Source organism: Pan paniscus, chromosome 5 (genome assembly GCF_029289425.2).
Source record: "Pan paniscus chromosome 5, NHGRI_mPanPan1-v2.0_pri, whole genome shotgun sequence".
Taxonomy (NCBI): Eukaryota; Metazoa; Chordata; class Mammalia; order Primates; family Hominidae; genus Pan; species Pan paniscus.
Window position 1 is genome coordinate 104,043,316 of NC_073254.2, and position 18,633 is coordinate 104,061,948.

The following is an 18,633-nucleotide window of genomic DNA, read 5'->3' on the forward strand; positions in this document are numbered from 1 at the left end:
CAAAGTGGAAAATTGGAAGCGTTTATCAAGAAGCCTAAAGACCGAAATTCCAGTTGCCATTCTGCTCCTCACCAGCATGAAACTTTATTCACAAATTACTTACCTCTGGGGGCCTCTTTATCTTCAAAAGAAAATAATGCTGTCTTTTCTACTTCATAAAGTATTGTGAGCTTTGGAGAAGATAACATAAATGCTTTGGAACCTGTGAAGCCCTCCCTCAGACATTTGAATTGTGGTTATAGAGGACCCCTATGTACATGTTTGTTTTCTGTCTTCACTGTTAGAGCTTCTGTTTTTGTAAGTAAATGTTTAAAAGAATTTAAACTGGTCGATTCCTGGGCAAGATAGCCAAATAGGAACAGCTCCGGTCTGCAGCTCCCAGCGAGACCAACACGGAAGGCCGGTGATTTCTGCATTTCCAACTGAGATACCTGGTTCATCTCATTGGGACTGATTATACAGTGGGTGCAGTCCATGGAGGGCGAGCAGAAGCATGGTGGGGTGTTGTCTCACCCGGGAAGCTCAAGTGGTTGGCACTAGCCAAGGGAAGCCATGAGGGACTGTGCCATGAGTGACTGTGCTATCCAGCCCAGATACTACGCTTTTTCCACAGTCTTTGCAACCTGCAGACCAGGAGATTCCCTTGGGTGCCTACACCACCAGGGCCCTGGGTTTCAAGCACAAACTTAGGTGGCCATTTGGGCAGACACCAAGCTAGCTGCAGGAGTTTTTTTTTTGTACCCCAGTGGCGCCTGGAACACCAGAGAGACAGAATCATTCACTCCCCTGGAAAGGGGGCTGAAGCCAGGGAGCCAGGTGGTCTTGCTCAGCGGATCCCACCCCAACGGAGCCCAGCAAGCTAAAATCCACTGGCTTGAAATTCTCGCTGCAAGCACAGCAGTTTGAAGTTGATGGGGGACACTTGAGCCTGGTGGGGGGAGGGGCGTCCACCATTACTGAGGCTTGAGTAGGTGGTTTTCCACTCACAGTGTAAAAAAAGCCACTGGGAAGTTCGGACTAAGCAGAGCCCACCACAGCACCGAAAAGCCATGATAGCCAGACTGCCTCTCTAGATTCCTCCTCTCTGCAGGGCACCTCTGAAAGAAAGGCAGCAGCCCCAATCAGAGGCTTATAGATAAAATTCCTATCTCCCTGGGACAGAGTGCCTGGGGGAAGGGGCAGCTATGGGCACAGCTTCAGCAGACTTAAATATTCCTGCCTGCTGGCTCTGAAGAGAGCAGTGGATCTCCCAGCACAGTGCTCGAGCTCTGCTAAGTGACCGACTGCCTCCTCAAGTGGGTCCCTGACACCTCAGCCTCCTGACGGGGAGACACCCCCCCAGCAGGGGTCAACAGACACCTCATACAGGAGAGCTCTGGCTGGCATTTGGTGGGTGCCCTCTGGGATGAAGCTTCCAGAGGAAGGAACAGGCAGCAATCTTTGCTGTTCTGCAGCCTCTGCTGGTGATACCCAGGAAAACAGGGTCTAGAGTGGACCCCCGGCAAACTCCAGCAGACTTGCAGCAGAGGGGCCTGACTGTTACAAGGTAAACTAACAAACAGAAAGCAATAGCATCAACATCAAAAAAAAAAAAAGGATGACCAAGCAAACACTCCATCCAAAGGTCACCAACAGCAAAGACCAAAGGTAGATAAATCCACGAAGTTGAGGAAAAACCTATGCAAAAAGGCTGAAAATGCCAACAACCAGAATGCCTCTTCTCCTCCAAAGGATCACAACTCCTCACTAGCAAGGGAACATAACTGGATGGATAATGAATTTGACAAATTGACAGAAGTAGGCTTCAGAAGGTGGGTAATAACAAATTCCTGAAGGAGCATGTTCTAACCCAATGCAAGGAAGCTAAGAACCTTGACAGAAGGTTAGAGGAGTATCTAACTAGAATAACCAGTTTGGAGAAGAACATAAAAGACCTGATGAAACTGAAAAGCAGCACGAGAACATCATGAAGCATACACAAGTATCCATAGCCAAATCGATCAAGCGGAAGAAAGGATATCAGAGATTGAAGACCAACTCAATGAAATAAAGTGAGAAGACAAGATTAGAGAAAAAAGAATGAAAAGGAATGAACAAAGCCTCCAAGAAATAGGGGACTACATTTGGTGTACCTGAAAGTGACAGAGAGAATGGAACCAAGTTGGAAAATACACTTCCGGATACTATCCAAGAGAACTTCCCCAACCTAGCAACACAGGCCAACATTCAACTTCAGGAAATACAGAGAACACCACAAAGATACTTCTTGAGAAGAGCAACCCCAAGACATAATCGTCAGATTCACCAAGGTTGAAATGAAGGAAAAAAATGTTAAGGGCAGCCAGAGAGGAAGGGCAGGTTACCCACAAAGGGAAGCCCATCAGACTAACAGGGGATCTCTCTGCAGAAACCCTACAAACCAGAAGAGAGTGGGGGCCAATATTCTACATTCTTAAAGAAAAGAGTTTTTAACCCAGAATTTCATATCCAGCCAAATTAAGCTTCATAAGCAAAGGAGAAATAAAATCCTTTAAAGACAAGCAAATGCTGAGGGATTTCGTCACCACCAGGCCTGCCTTACAAGAGTTCCTGAAGGAAGTACTAAATATGAAAAAGAAAAACTGGTACCAGCCACTGCAGAAACATAGCAGAATGTAAAGACCATTGAAACTATGAAGAAAATGCATCAACTAATGGGCAAAATAACCAGCTAGCATCATAATGACAGGATCAAATTCACGCATAACTATATTAACCTTAAATGTACACGGGCTAAATGCCCCAGTGAAAAGGTACAGTCTGGCAAATTGGATAAAGAGTCAAGACCCATCAGTGTGCCGTGTTCAGGAGACCCATCTCATGTACAAAGACACACATGGGCTCAAAATAAAGAGATGGAGGAAGATTTACCAAGCCAATGGAAAGCAAAAAAAAAGCAGGAGTTGCAATCCTAGTTTCCAATAAAACGGACTTTAAACCAACAAAGATCAAAAAAGACAAGGGCATTACATAATGCTAAAGGGATTAACAAGAAGAGCTAACTGTCCTAAATATATATGCACCCAATACAGGAGCACCCAGATTCATAAAGCAAGTTCTTAGAGACCTACGTAGAGACACTTTCACACAATAATAGTGGGAGACTTTAACACCCTACTGTCAATATTAGACAGATCAATGAGACAGAAAATTAATAAGGATATTCAGGACTTGAACTCAGCTCTGCACCAAGCAGACCTAATAGACATCTATGGAACTCTTCACCCCAAATCAACAGGATATACATTCTTCACAGCACCACATAGCACTTATTCTAAAATTGACCACATAATTGGAAGTAAAACACTCCTCAGCAAATGCAAAGGAACAGAAATCATAATGGTCTCCCAGACCACAGTGCAATCAAATTAGAACTCAGGATTAAGAAACTCACTCACAACCGCACAACTACGTGGAAACTGAACAACCTGCTCTTGAATGACTACTGCAGAAATAACGAAATTAAGGCAGAAATAAATAAGTTCTTTGAAACCAATGAGAACAAAGACACAACGTACCAGAATCTCTGGGACACAGCTAAAGCAGTGTATAGAGGGAAATTTATATCACAAAATGCCTACAGGAGAAAGCGGGAAAGATCTAAAATCGACACCCTAACATCACAATGAGAAGAACTAGAGAAGCAACAGCAAACAAATTCAAAATCTAGCAGAAGACAAGAAATAACTAAGATCAGAGAAAAATGTAAGGAGATAGAGACATGAAAAACCCTTCAAAAAATCAATGACTCCAGGAGCTGGTATTTTGAAAAGAATAACAGAATGGATAGACCGCTAGTCAGACTAATAAAGAAGAAAAGAGAGAAGAATCAAATAGATACAATAAAAAATGATAAAGGGGAGATCACCACTGATCCCACAGAAATACAGACTACCATCAGATAATACTATAAACAACTCCACACAAATAAAGTAGAAGATCTAGAAGAAGTGGATAAATTCCTGGACACATACACCCTCCCAAGACTAAACCAGGAAGAAGCTGAATCCTTGAATAGACCCAGTAACAAGTTCTGAAACTGAGGTAGTAATTAATAGCCTACCAAACAAAAAAAGCTCAGGACCAGATGGATTTACAGCTGAATTCTACCAGAGATACAAAGAGGAGCTGGTACCATTCCTTCTGAAACTATTCCAAACAGTAGAAAAAGAGGGAATCCTCCCTAACTCATTTTATGAGGCCAGCATCATTCTGATACCAAAACCTGGCAGAGATGCAACAAAAAAAGAAAATTTCAGGCCAATATCCCTGATGAACATCGATGCAAAAATCCTCAATAAAATACTTGCAAACTGAATCCAGCAGCACATTAAAAAGCTTTTCCACCACGATCAAGTGGGCTTTATCCCTGGGATGCAAGGCTGATTCAACATACACAAATCAATAAATGTATTGCATCACATAAACAGAACTGATAACAAAAACCACGTGATGATCTCAATAGATGCAGAAAAGGCCTTCAATAAAATTCAACACCCCTTCATGCTAAAAACACTCAAACTAGGTATTGATGGAACATATCTCAAAATAATAAGAGCAGTTTATGACAAACCCACATCTGATATCATGCTGAATGGGCAAAAGCTGGAAGCATTCCCTTTGAAAACTGGCACAAGACAAGGATATCCCCTCTCACCACTCCTATTCAACATAGTATTGCAAGTTCTGGCCAGGGCAGTCAGGTAAGAGAAAGAAAGAAAGGGTATTCAGATAGGAAAAGAGGACGTCAAATTATCTCTGTTTCCAGATGACATGACTGTATATTTAGAAAGCCCCATCATCTCAGCCCAAAAACTCTTTAAGCTGATAAGCAACTTCAGCAAAGTCTCAGGATACAAAATCAATGTGCAAAAGTCACAAGCATTCCTATACACCAATAATAGAGAGCGAAATCATGAGTGAACTCCCATTCACAAATGCTACAAAGAGAATAAAATACCTAGGAATCCAACTTACAAGAGATGTGAAGGACGTCTTCAAGGAGAACTGCAAACCACTACTCCAGGAAATAGGACACAAACAAATGGAAAAACATTCCATGCTGATGGATAGGAAGAATCAATATGAAAATGGCCATACTGCCCAAAGTAATTTATAGATTTAATGCCATCCCCATCAAGCTACCATTGACTTTCTTCACAGAATTAGAAAAAAACTATTTTAAATTTCATATGGAACCAAAAAAGAGCTCGTATAGCCAAGACAATCCTAAGCAAAAAGAACAAAGCTGGAGGCATCACGCTACCTGACTTCAAACTATACTGCAAGGCCACAGTAACCAAAACGGCATGGCACTGGTACCAAAACAGATATATAGACTAGTGGAACAGAATACGGGTCTCAGAAATAATGCCACACATTTACAACCATCTGATCTTCCACAAACCTGACAAAAACAAGCAATAGGGAAAGGATTCCCTATTTAATAAATGGTGTTGGGAAAAGTCACTAGCCATATGCACAAAACTAAAACTGGACCCTTCCTTACACCTTATACAAAAATTAAGATGGACTAAAGATTTAAACATAAAATCTAAAACCATAAAAACCCTAGAAGAAAACTTAGGCAGTACCATTCAGGACACAGGCATGGGCAAAGACTTCATGACTAAAACTCCAAAAGCAATTGCAACAAAAGCTAAAATTGACAAATGGGCTCTAATTAAGAGCTTCTGTATAGCAAAATAAATTATCGTCAGAGTGAACAGGCAACCTACAGAATGGGAGAAAATGTTTGCAATCTATCCATCTGACAAAGGGCTAATATCCAGAATCTACAAGGAGCTTAAACAAATTTACAAGAAAAAAAAATCCCATCAGAAGGTGTGGGCGAAGGATATCAACAGACACTTTCCAATAGAAGACATTTATGCAGCCAACAAACATACTGGTCATTAGAGAAATGCAAGTCAAAACCACAATGAGATATCATCTCACATCATTAGAATGGCGATCATTTAAAAAGTCAGGAAACATGCTGGAGAGGGTGTGGAGAAATAGGAACACTTTTACACTGTTGGCAGGAGTGCAAATTAGTTCAACCCTTGTGGAAGACAGTATGGTGATTTCTTAAGGATTTAGAACCAGAAATACCATTTGACCCAGCAATCCCATTACTGGGTATATACCCAAAGCATGATAAATCATTCTACTGTAAAGGTACATGCACATGTATGTTTATTGCAGCACTATTCACAATAGCAAAGACTTGAAACCAACCTAAATGTCCATCAATGATAGACTGGATAAAGAAAATGTGGCACATTACACCAGGGAATACTATGCAGCCATAAAAAAGGATGAGTTCATGTCCTTTGCAGGGACATGGATGAAGCTGGAAACCATCATTCTCAGCAAACTAACACAGAAACAAAACCAAATACCGCATGTTCTTACTCATAAGTGGGAGTTGAACAATGAGAACATATGGGCACAGGAAGAGGAACATCACACAACAGGGCCGGTCACAGGGTGGGGGCCAAAGGGAGGGATAGAATTAGGAGAAATACCTAATGTAGATGACAGGTTGATGGGTGCAGCAAACCACCATGCACATGTATACCTATGTAACCTGCACGTTCTACACATGTATCCCAGAACTTAAAGTATAATAATTTTTTTAAAAAGTAAACAGACATAGGTAGGCTTAAGATTGTTTTTTAGAAAAGTATTTCTGATGGTTTTTTGGCTAAGGTATTCTTTTAGATAGTTACCTTATAAAAGCAATTTTGTAAAATTTTATTTTTTTAGGAATAGACATTGTACTTTTGACTTCAACTTGATTTATAAATTAATTGTTAAGGAAAGTGTTGACAGTCTCTGAACATAAGGTATCTTTTAATAGAGTCAACTGTGTTTTTTCTTTCGTTTTGATCTACATAATTTGGGTTGGTGAGGTTGCATAGGCTGGAGTTTTGAGGATGAGGAAAGGCCCCTTTTTTTTCCATGTCTGGATGCCTGGCTCTAACAGCACTCATCAGGTGAGTGGTACTCTCCAGCTTGCTGACGGAAGTGATAGTGTTCCAACCTCTGGCCTGCCTTTATCCTCCCTCTGCTGTTCCTTCTCTTTCTCTTCTTGCTCTCCCTTGCTGGCTTGGATGTGCTCTTTCTCTCTCCTCCCTAACCTCTTTCTGGAGACTTTGCTGTCCTTGCTTGAGGCACTGACTCCTAGTATTGTGTAATTTATGATCCCCATAGACTCCTGGCGTTTTGGGCATTTTTTTTTTTTTTTTTTTTTTAGTGAGGTCGGGTCAAGCCCCAGCTAGAAAACAAAATGACCATGCCTGTGTATGTGGCTTTGGAAGATTTAGCAGGAATTTTACCATATTCTGAGGCTTGATGTAAAACATAGGAGAACCCTGGCCTTAAAGGCTTATTGATTGCATTTGCTAGTACTATTCAGCCAAAACATAATTATTGTGTCCCATACAAAAAAGGAAAGTAAAAGTTAAGATTTAAGTTGAGATGATTTTAATTAGTCACAGTTGTATTTTAGTTAGCATTTAAGGATCTTCATTTTCTAATATAGTAAATCATCACTCTTTACCATATCTTGACCCTCTCTATATCACTTACAGTTTTAGTAGTAAAGTTCCTGATGCCAAAATATGTTACTGGAACACATTTCTGTGGTTAAATTATTATTGAATTGTAAATATTAAAAAACAAATTTTGTAGTTAAGAGAAATACCCTACTGTCTATATAATTAGGTCCCAGTCTTCTACTCCATCCTTTGTGGAACAAGGAGAGGGATAGGAATTATGGATTCTGAGGCTGACATATGATCGAATATTTTCAGCAAGTGTGCTATGCTTGTCCTCAGAGTTTATCTAGAGAATATCATTAGCAAATGGAATTCTTCAAAATAAAATTGTATAATGGAAAGTTATTAATCTCTTGGCCTTGGGCAAATTACTTTATCTGGCTGAGCTTCAGTTTTTCCATCTATAAAACAAACATTAATACCTACACCACAGAATCATTTGGACATGGGAATCAATGAGTTAGCATATGTAGGTTCCTAGCCCAGAATTAGTATGTTTGTAGCAGACATTCATTCATTCATTCGTGAAATATGTGTAACATCTATTATGTACCTGTACACATGGATCCAACAGTGACACGATATTGTGTTTACTTATTTTCTCATGCAGCCCAAGGAATGAATCTCTTCATTTTCCCTAATTACTGCCCTCAGGAGAATTGCAAAAATATAGATACTTCATAAATAATTTTTAGAATACTACTCTTTCTATTTCAGTCTGATTTTCATGTCATTAAGTATGAAATCTGAACAGAAAAAAAAATGTGTACCCAAATTTTATCCAAATGTGTTATTAAACTTGACTGTTCTAGCAATTGGGATTCAATTCACCACATTCCAAGTCTAGCAAAATCTTATCCTTTTTTTCTTATGAAAAATGAGACAAAACAGAAGGCAAATATGTGCAGTAGTGGATTTAACTAATTATGTAAACTGAAATCCAAACTAAATTCCACTTATCCTTCTCCCAAATATGTGATCAGTGTATGAGGCTCAGTTCATTCAGTACACATTGGCCCACCTGCTCCCATCAGCAGAATGCCCTAGCTCTGTGATGTCTCTGCTTTTGTAGAATGAGTTTTGTGGGGTGGGACAGGTGGTACAGTTTGACAATGAGGTTGACTTCTAGAAAACATTTTGTGGTATATAAATATAACAGGTATTTTCCTTTTGTTTCAAATGAGTCGTTCTTGGAGACCATTAATCTTATTTTAGTAAAGGTAGTGGTACATTTTTTTTATAAACAGCATTTGTTGATTTTCCCTTCTTTTTATAAAATTAATACATGTTTATATAGAAAAGGTGTAAGAAAAAAATCACCCATAATCCTACCACCCAAAGAACAATTATTAACATTATGGTCTGTATCTTTCTATTCATATGCATACCTACCTTTTTGTTTTGTATATTTAAAATAATGTCATACTAACTATAATTTTTATAACTACATTTCTACTTATTGTATTGTGTGTTTTTTACATAAAGAATATTTTCAACAGGTGGTTTTCAACCTTAAGCAACTCTGCCACCCCAGAAACATTTATTGTCACAACCAGGGAAAGACGTGTTACACCTAGTCAGTAGAGGCCAGGATTGCTACAAAATATCTTACAATTCACAGGAGAGCCCCCCTACAACAAAGAATTATCCAGCCCAAAATGCCAGTTGTGCCAGTTAGTAAATCCTGCAGTATACCATGATTTTTAATAACTGCATTGTGTTCAGTCATGTGAGCATACCATAATTTAGTTAACCAATTCTCTATTATTTGACATAGTGACTAGAAATTCTTCAATACCTCTCTAACTATTCAGGATAAAGAAGAATTATTAGGTCAAACTGTTTTAAGGCTCTTGATACCTATTATACTTTAAGTTCTGGGATACATGTGCAGAACATGCAGGTTTGTTACATAGGTATACGTGTACCATGGTGGTTTGCAGCACCCATCAACCCATTATCTACATTAGGTATTTCTCCTAATTCATTCCTCCCCTGCCCCTCCACTGCCCAACAGGCCTCAGTGTGGAACGTTCCCCTCCCTGTGTCCATGTGTTCTTATTGTTCAACTCCCACTTATGAATGTGAGAACATGCAGTGTTTGGTTTTCTGTTTCTGTGTTAGTTTGCTGAGAATGATGGTTTCCAGCTTCATCCATGTCCCTGCAAAGGACATGAACTCATCCTTTTTTATGGCTGCATAGTATTCCCTGGTGTAATGTGCCACATTTTCTTTATCCAGTCTAACATTGATGGGCATTTAGGTTGGTTCCAAGTCTTTGCTATTGTGAATAGTGCTGCAATAAACATACATGTGCATGTGTCTTTATAGTAGAATGACTTATAATCCTTTGAGTATATACCCAGTAATGGGATTGCTGGGTCAAATGGTCTTTCTGGTTCTAGATCCTTGAGGAATCGCCACACTGTTTTCTACGATGGTTGAACTAATTTGCACTCCTGCCAACAGTGTAAAAGTGTTCCTATTTCTCCACGTCCTCTCCAGCATCTGTTACATTTTGACAAATGCCTCTGACAATGAAAACACTTAGCAGAGAATACTATACCCAGCCTACATTGTCATTGTTGATGACATTAACACTGACAGTGTCATTAACAGTGATGTTGTTAGTGTCATTATTTTTACACTAGAGTGGATTGGGTGGTTAGTTGGGGCAAAAGAGAGAGGGGAAATAAAAGGATTCTAAGCAGCATGGAAATGGGTCACAAAGGAAACGGGACTATTTACCCACTTACATGCACCAACAGAAGGTAGAAGACAATTTACATCACTTTAAACATTTGTGTGCTCACTCCCTGCAAAATGTGCTTGACATTACAAAAAGATAAGAAATCAGTAAGACTACCCTAGTGGTGGTGAAGTTCTAAAGTACATAAGTGACTGTAAAGTCTGTGCCTTGAGAGAAACAAAAAACATACAATAGATATCTAGTGAAAAGAATTTTATTCCATTTTTGTGAGGGTGGGAATATCAGAGCTTCATGGAAGAAGGGGCTTTTGAGCTAGGCTTTGGGAAATGATTAGCATTTCTTGGAACGGGAAAATAAATCTGGGTAGTAGGATTGCATAAGACATGAGGGCCAGGATATTCTAGTGTTTTAATGACAGAGTAGAGTTGTTTTGTTGAAATAAATATTGTGCATGAAGGAGAATGATGCAGAATAACTAAAAATAAACCCATTAAACCTTATATCAGTTTTAGAAGGAATCTTAATAGTTATCATTTCTGATCTTTTTGTTTACAATTGAGGAAACAAGATAGGCTAAAATCAGGTGCTGAAAGACCTTGAATGTAATTAATATGTGAAGTAAATATTATATATCAGATAGACATAGGAAGAAGGCACAGTGACACTCTGTGGCTCATCTCCCTGTAGTGCTGACAGGCTCTGTGGACTATATGTTTTTGTCTTCTGATGTCAGTATTGGGACTGGCAATGTGGCAGTTCCATTTAAGTTAGCAAAAGCTGATGATGCCAGAAGCAGAAGTAAATTGAACAGTATACCTGAAACTGTTTCTTTTTCCCCAGCCTCTTATGCCGACAGATATGCAGCCCACTAATCTGGAGCCTTATAGCACTTTCGGTTTCTTCCAGGAGATGTTCCTCAGATGTTGTGTTGCTTGGAATGTGTTCTTTGAAATGTTAATGTGTTCCCCGGAATGGACTCTGTGATTGAATACATTTGGGAAACAGTATATGCCTTCCTGAAGATTTACTCTGAACTTAGCATATTTAAGGCTTTCTGAAATTCTAAGGAAATATATTTAACTTTTTTTAACCCAGTATGTCACAGACTTATTTGATAGTTAGCCTGCTTTCATGGAATAACTACTAACATCTGGAGGCATACTAGTGTTTCATTAGATTCATTTTAAGAAATGTTTCCATATAATTATGGAAACATATATAATTATATATGTTTTATCTAATTTTGATTCCTAGTTTTGTGAGATTTTTTTCCTGTGAGCACATAGCAATTTTTATTACAGTTGCAGGCATTTTCTTTAGCTAGAAAAAAAACAAAAAACAAAAAAAACAAAAGCAGGAAAAGCTGGGGCCCCAAGTACTCTGAAATACCAATCTGTGGGCAGTGAGGAATCACTGAAGCTTTTAAGCAAAAAAGCTGTAAAGTTGTATCAGAGTTTTTAGGGGAACTAATATGGCAATGGTATATCAAATAGATTAAGGGCTAAGGCTGTTAATGTAATATTTTAGACGAGATATAAGAACCTGATCTGGAGTTATGACAGTAAAAATGGGAAGGTAAGGGACTTTATGTGAGAAAATGAAGGAGGCAAGTTGCTGAAGCTGATTGGCTAGAGGAGGAGGGAATAAGTCGTTGGATGACTGCTAATGATTTAGACTAAATGAATACATTTGTATTTCAAGACTTGTCATCTCAGATCACTATCAGCCTACTTTAAAATAAAATTTTTGACAAACTTACTTAGATTGACGTTTGAGATCACATAGGCACTCATCAGAAGCAGGTCTGTTCTCTTCCTCTTTCATATTACTTTGTATTTTATGGGTTATCTGAATTTATTTTCAGGTAACCTTTTCAAGGGTCCCAACCCCTTCTGGCACTTTTGAAATTATAAAAGAATTTCAGGATGTTTACTGTGTGCCCCCACATGTCTCCAGCATCTCAAAGCTGTAATTTTTTAGACAGTAAGTTAACCTTCATTCAGAAAACCCAGGAGAGAGTATTCCACAGGAATTGTCTATATTTTGATATAAAAAATCTTTCATTAAAGAATTATTGAGTCTTAACTTGGGAATGCTCCTGTTCCAGTTTAAGCTCTTTTCTCAGCGTATGAAAAGGAGATAAGCAGGATAACAGCCTCTTTAGAATATCCTTAAATTGCAGCCAGAGATTAAAATGCAGGTGTCACTGGTAATTGCTATTTACTGTGATTTATACCAGCATATTATTATTGTTTATTTTGGGTTCAGGGGGTACATGTGCAGGTTTGCTTGAAGGGTATATTGCGTGATGCTGAAATTTGGATTTCTATTGATCTTGTCACCTAGACAATGAACATAGTACACACTAGGAGGGTTTTCAGCCCTTGCCCCTTTCCCTACACCTCCCTCCTTTTGGAGCCCCCAGTGTCTATTGTTCTCATCTTTATGTTCTTATGTACACAGGGTTTAGCTCCACTCATAAGTGAGAACATGCAATATTTGTTCTTTTTTTTCAATACTAGTAGATTATTAATAGAAATGTAGCGTTCTCTGAGATCCCTTGGGATCTTTATTTCATTTATATATTTATTTTTAATTAATTTCTTTTTTAAGAGACAGGTTCTTGCTCTGTTGCCTAGGCTGGTGCAATCATAGCTCATTGGATCAAACGATCCTCCTGCCTCAGCTTCCCAAATAGCTAGGACCACAGGCACATGCCACCACACCTGGCTAAGTTTAAACAGTTTTTTTTGTTGTTGTTGTTTTTGGTTTTTTTTTTGTAGAAACTAGGTCTCACTGTGTTGCCCAGGCTGGTCTCAAACTCCTGTTCTCAAACAATCCTCCCACCTTGGCCTCCCAAGATGCTAGGGTTACAGGTGTGAGCTACCATGCTTGGATAATTAGTTCAATTTAAAAAAAAAATGCCAAATTACATTCCTTATCTATAGGAAAAGCTAATCCTTAGTAAATATAGATTTACCTGTATGTTTTTGTTAAATCTTACAATTTTTTTCAGTGTTTTTCTAGCAAGTAAGTGTATCTTTATATATTAAATTGTTCTTTTAGGGGAGAAATATATTCTTGAACTTGAAACATGTTAATAATATGTTTAAAATAATAAACTTTAAAAAGCTGTTTTTCTTTTCCCTAGACTGGATGTTGAATTTGTTCTCTCAGCACCTATTTCTGAATGGAATGGCAAACAGGGACATATTTCACCAGCTCTTCTTTCTGAATTTTTGAAAAGAAATTTGGACAAATCCAAAGTTCTCGTCTGCATTTGTGGACCAGTGCCATTTACAGAACAAGGAGTAAGGTGAGTAACAGTGTAGTAGGAAACAGACTGCCCAACACTGAAGTGAAGATCTTTCATAACAAGCATCTCTCAGTTCTTCCTGTTTATATGAAACTGCACTTTAATAATCTTACAGTTTTAGAAAATAACAAAGTCTTTAAATCTTCGTATAGTTTGAGTTGGAGGCCAGGATTATGCATATTGTTAGATAAAACACAAAAGTAAGTTACAGCCAGCAGTCAGTGTTCTCTGCTCGTGATGGCTGCCAATATTGTTACACCCACAAGATTGGTGCCACAATTCTTATTTGGGACATTAGGCCCAACCTCTTCTTCCATCAAAGCTTCATAATATATAGTAATTAATAAGGAATGTTCATCTCATTGTAGCTTTTGATCTTCATTCTCTGTAACTGAGTGAAAGTAAATAATATATGTGATCAAAAGCCAAGCAGCAAGACAAAAAGGGAAGACTAGAACACAAATAAGGCAAGACTAATAGTTGAAGCATGGATCATGAAAAATCAGTGGTAGTGGCGATCCTGTTTGAAATTCATCTTGATGTGATTTAGCTTTAAAATGGCACTTTAAAATATTTGGTTAAATATAGCCCCTATTGGATTTCTAGATAATTTTAAAATATGGCTGTTCTAAGTGCCCTATTCTTATTTAGTAGGTGACTAACTTAACATTTCTAGATGTTGATGAAAAGAGTCAAACTCTGTAAAATCTTTGAAGAGATTTATTCTGAGCCAAATATAGTGACCGTGGCCTGTGACACAGCCCTCAGGAGGTCCTGAGAACATGTGCCCAAGGTGGTCAGGGCATAGCTTGGTTTCATACATTTTAGGGAGGCATGAGACATCAATCAAATACATTTAAGAAATACATTGGTTTGGTCCAGAAAGGCAGGACAACTCAAAGCTGGATTGGGTGGGGGCACGGGTTTCCAGGCTCTAGGTAAGTTTAAACATTTAAACATTTTCTGGTTGACAATTGGTTGAGTTTGTCTAAAGACCTGAGATCCACAGAAAGGGAACGTTCAGGTTAAGATAAAAGATTGTGGAGACCAAGGTTCTTTTGAAGTCTTACTGTGGCTGCCCTTAGAGATAATAGATGACAATGTTCCCTGTTCAGACCTTTAAAAGGTACTAGACTCTTAGTTAACCTCTTCAGGATTGGACTGGCCTGGAAGAAGAAGATCTAGCTATGTTAATAGGATTCTTTACAGATGCAAATTTTCCCCCACAAAGGACAGATTTGCAGGGCCATTTCAAGACATGGCAAAGAAACATGTTTTGGGGTAAAACATTTTTATTTTCTTCCTTGTCTCGTAATGTTATGCCAGAGTCAGGTTGGAAAGTAAGTCACGATATATGGGGTTAAATAAAACCCATCTGATGAGAATTTATGGTTTGTAGGGCATGACTTCCCAGACCCCTTAGATAGGAATTTGGGCAAGATAAAAAAAAAAAAAAAATCAGAGTTTAGTCCTCATAGATAATCTTATATCTTGCTTTTTTATTTAAAATTTTAATTGTAGAAAAGATTGACCCCCCAATCAATAAAAACATTAAAAACTTTTTTCTTGTCATATTTAAAATGTATTTTATTTTTAATTAAATATATTTCTATTTTAATGCTTTAAGAAAAATGTTGTTTTAGTTAAACTCTCTCAACTTAAAAAGATTTTTCAAGTTTCTGTGTAAACTTTTGCTCTTTTAAAGCTCAAGCAAAACTATTAAAATTACAATGAAGACTAACATAGTTTGAATATAAAAAATTTTTTATGAAAAAAGGCTAAGAGCTGTACTGTCTTCTACTGTATTGCTTCTGCTATTTTAGAAGTATCTCAATGAGTACTTTACAGATTGCAATATAATAATACTTTTAAATAATTAGAATCATTTTTGCATTTTTAAAATTGACCATAAACTTAGGGAGGCCAAGGCAGGTGGATCACCTGAGGTCAGGAGTTCAAGACCAGCCTGGCCAACATGGTGAAACCCCATCTCTACTAAAAATACAAAAATTAGCCAAGCATGGTGGTGGGCACCTGTGATCCCAGCTACTTGGGAGGCTGAGGCAGGAGGATCGCTTGAATCTAGGAGGCGGAGGTTGGCAGTGAGCCAGGATCGTGCCATTGCACTCCAGCCTGGGCAACAAGAGCGAAACTCTGTCTCAAAAAAAAAAAAAAAAAAAAAAAATTGACCTGAACCTATATGGCTTTCTTTTCTCAGTTTTACCTCAGAGCCAATCTTTCAATGCTGTGCTAACTGGCTTACCCAGAGTTGCTCAGGAGTATTTATTAATCATTACATGTGGATTCCTGCTATTACTCACTCCTGAACATGCTGCATAGAGTTGCATTCTGAGATGTAACTTGATTCAAATCAGTACTTAAAATTCATAGTAGCTGCCCTTGTGACTCTCAGTTAGGACTCATTTCTTTGGTTTCCTTATCCTCATCATCTTAATGGATGTGGTGTATTTTTCTTGATTAGCAATTATATGGGTTTCTTATTATAGTTTTTGCTGTTCTGAAAAATGAGTCTTTCTTGTGATTGTGATGTCTACTCCTAGAGTGCTGCAAAGTTAATCTCATGTCTGCTACATAGATTATATTAAAAATATAGCCATCCCAGACATATTCTCCATATTTGGTGAACATTTGTCAGTCTGTATGGTATGGTAACAGAGAAAGACTCAGAAACCTATTTTTTAAAAAATATAGATAAGCAGCTTATCATTACTTGGCGAATAATGGTTCTTTATCCATTAAATATATACTTTATTACAGAGGTTAGTAAAACAGTCTCTGCTTTCCAGGACCACACTATCTAGTGGTAGAAACACATGCACGTGCTGATAACCAAAGTATGACTCAGAACACCACAAATATCTTACTAGAGATAAAATCAAGATGTTACCGGAATTCCGGGAGAGATGGGTTACTTTTACCTAGCGATGTGTGTGTTGGAGAGACAGGAGCTGCATGGTCAAAAAAGTCATGTGCACAGCATGTGGACTAAAACCTACCAGTCAAGAGAGATGGAGAAGGGGATAGTACAGGCAGGGAGAACTGGCAGATGCATTATGGGTGCCGATTTATACAAAAGACTAGACTGGTTTGGCTAGAGTGAAGCTGCTTGCCTGGGAGAACAGGATGGAATGGTAGCGTGGGCCCAGATACTGAGAGGCTTTACTGCTGCACTGTGTTGGCTTCAATTCCTGTGCCCTACTGGCCCTTTGTGTGAGTATGTGTATGCCCTCTGGGAGCTGCCAGCTGGGGTTTAAATCCCAGGTCTACCACTTACAAGCATCTTACAATCATTTGCTGGGTGTCCTAGGGCAGTTCTTAACCCTTCTAAGCTTTAGTGCACTTATCTATAAAAATGAATAAATAATAATACCTATGCATGTGAAGTGCGTAGCAAAGTGACATTTATAATAGAGTAAGTGGTAAAAAAGTAGTTATTATACTATTTTCCTAGTTGAACAATACGCAGTATTTCTGCTTTTCCTGTTCAGTAGGGGGAGAATGAAGATAGAATCGTAGGGGAATCAACTCCTTTCTTTGAAAACTGGTGAATAAAGGGGAAAAAAAATCAAACATTTATTCTCCCTTTGTTATATGAGCCATACTACTGAATAATCACATAATAAATGAGCAGACATTTTTCTTTATAGGATTCCTCAGCTGATTAATGAATAAAGAATGATAGAAGTAGAATATCACCAATTGCAGTGCTTAATGAACTAATGGATCTATACATAGATCATAATGGTAGCTAGCACTCAAAAAGAGAGGCAACCATTTATTACATGCCTCCAGATAGAGGAACATTACCTGTGAAATAGTCTTGTCAAAAAGATTTGAACCTGTGTCTGATCAAGCCTCTAGATCCATATATTAAGTTATGGAAAATATGAGGACATAAAGACATATTATTAAGGAATACCACAGGGATGTAGAAAAATGAAGGTTTTAGGAGACTCAACAAATAAAAATCTGATTTTTGTCAACAAATAAATTGCAGGATGGAGTGGGGGTCTGGGGGATCTTACAGATCAAAGGATGCCTAAAAGACTTATCAGCCAATCATAATGAGTAAATTTTAATTGGATATTGATTGAAACTATTTTTTAAAATTATGACATTTATGAGCTAGTTGAAAATTTGAGCACTGCTTAGATATTTCGTGATATTTAGGAGTTACTAATCACTAATTTTTTAAGAAGTGATAGTTTTTTTTATTAAAAAAAAACTACATAGTGAATGGGGAAAATGAAAAAGTATCATGATTATGGTGGTAAACTGCTCTTATTTCTTCATTTTAAAGCATTTTCCCTAAGAAACATGTGCTTTTTATTTGTTTTTCAGGTTGCTGCATGATCTCAACTTTTCCAAAAATGAGATCCATAGTTTTACAGCATAATGAAGAGCTGTCATTGTCCTTTATTCAAGTAGTTTATCTAAATTTGTGATTGCTTAGGGTTTTTTAAGAGAACATTTTTGTACATAACAAAAGGTTAACTAGAATCCAGCCTTCAGTTTCTTAAATGAAATCAAATGTTCCTTCAGTTCAGGTAACTGCTTGGCTTTCTTTTGTACCACAACTTATTTTACTACTGATATTTGACCTTGAAAGTTAATCATGGCAACAAATACATACAGGATTCTTTGTTATGAATCACAAATTTCCTTGCCATTTAAATTATATCACTGTTCTACAATAAGCACTTGTGTTTTATGACATGATAAAGTAAATGATCACTTCGATCATGTTTCTATGCTGTAAAATGTCTTATTAGCAATACAGATTAAATTTTACCTTGCACTGTTAACTCAGGAAATGATCATTTATGTCCTTGTTATTAATGTTAAAACATAGAATGTTATAACTTATTAAGTGATCCAAACATTTTTGTGTGTGTGTATGGCATTGATGCAGAATAGAATAAAATTATACTTAAGTTCTTTTTAATCCTTGTGGTAGAAATGTGGTTGAATGCAACAATATT

The 18,633-nt window shown here is 37.8% G+C and overlaps 1 protein-coding gene across 34 annotated transcripts in view; it reads left to right on the plus strand.

Annotated features, from left to right (window-relative positions):
* The window catches only part of LOC100977566 (cytochrome b5 reductase 4), a 173,723-nt gene that overhangs the window by 88,387 nt on the left and 66,703 nt on the right, over window positions 1-18,633 (plus strand). For 31 of the 34 annotated variants that reach the window (XR_008625693.2, XR_008625689.2, XR_008625692.2 and 28 more), the window contains exons 15-16: window positions 13,466-13,630; window positions 17,993-18,198. Coding sequence is in view for 3 of the 34 variants with exons in the window: in XM_055113928.2 (XP_054969903.2) it covers window positions 13,466-13,630; window positions 17,993-18,047 (220 nt within the window). In the remaining 31 variants the exon portion in view is untranslated. Of the gene's footprint in view, window positions 1-13,465; window positions 13,631-17,992; window positions 18,597-18,633 lie in introns of those variants that run through there. The other 3 variants (XM_055113928.2, XM_003816390.5, XM_034962476.3) reach the window with 1 other exon arrangement.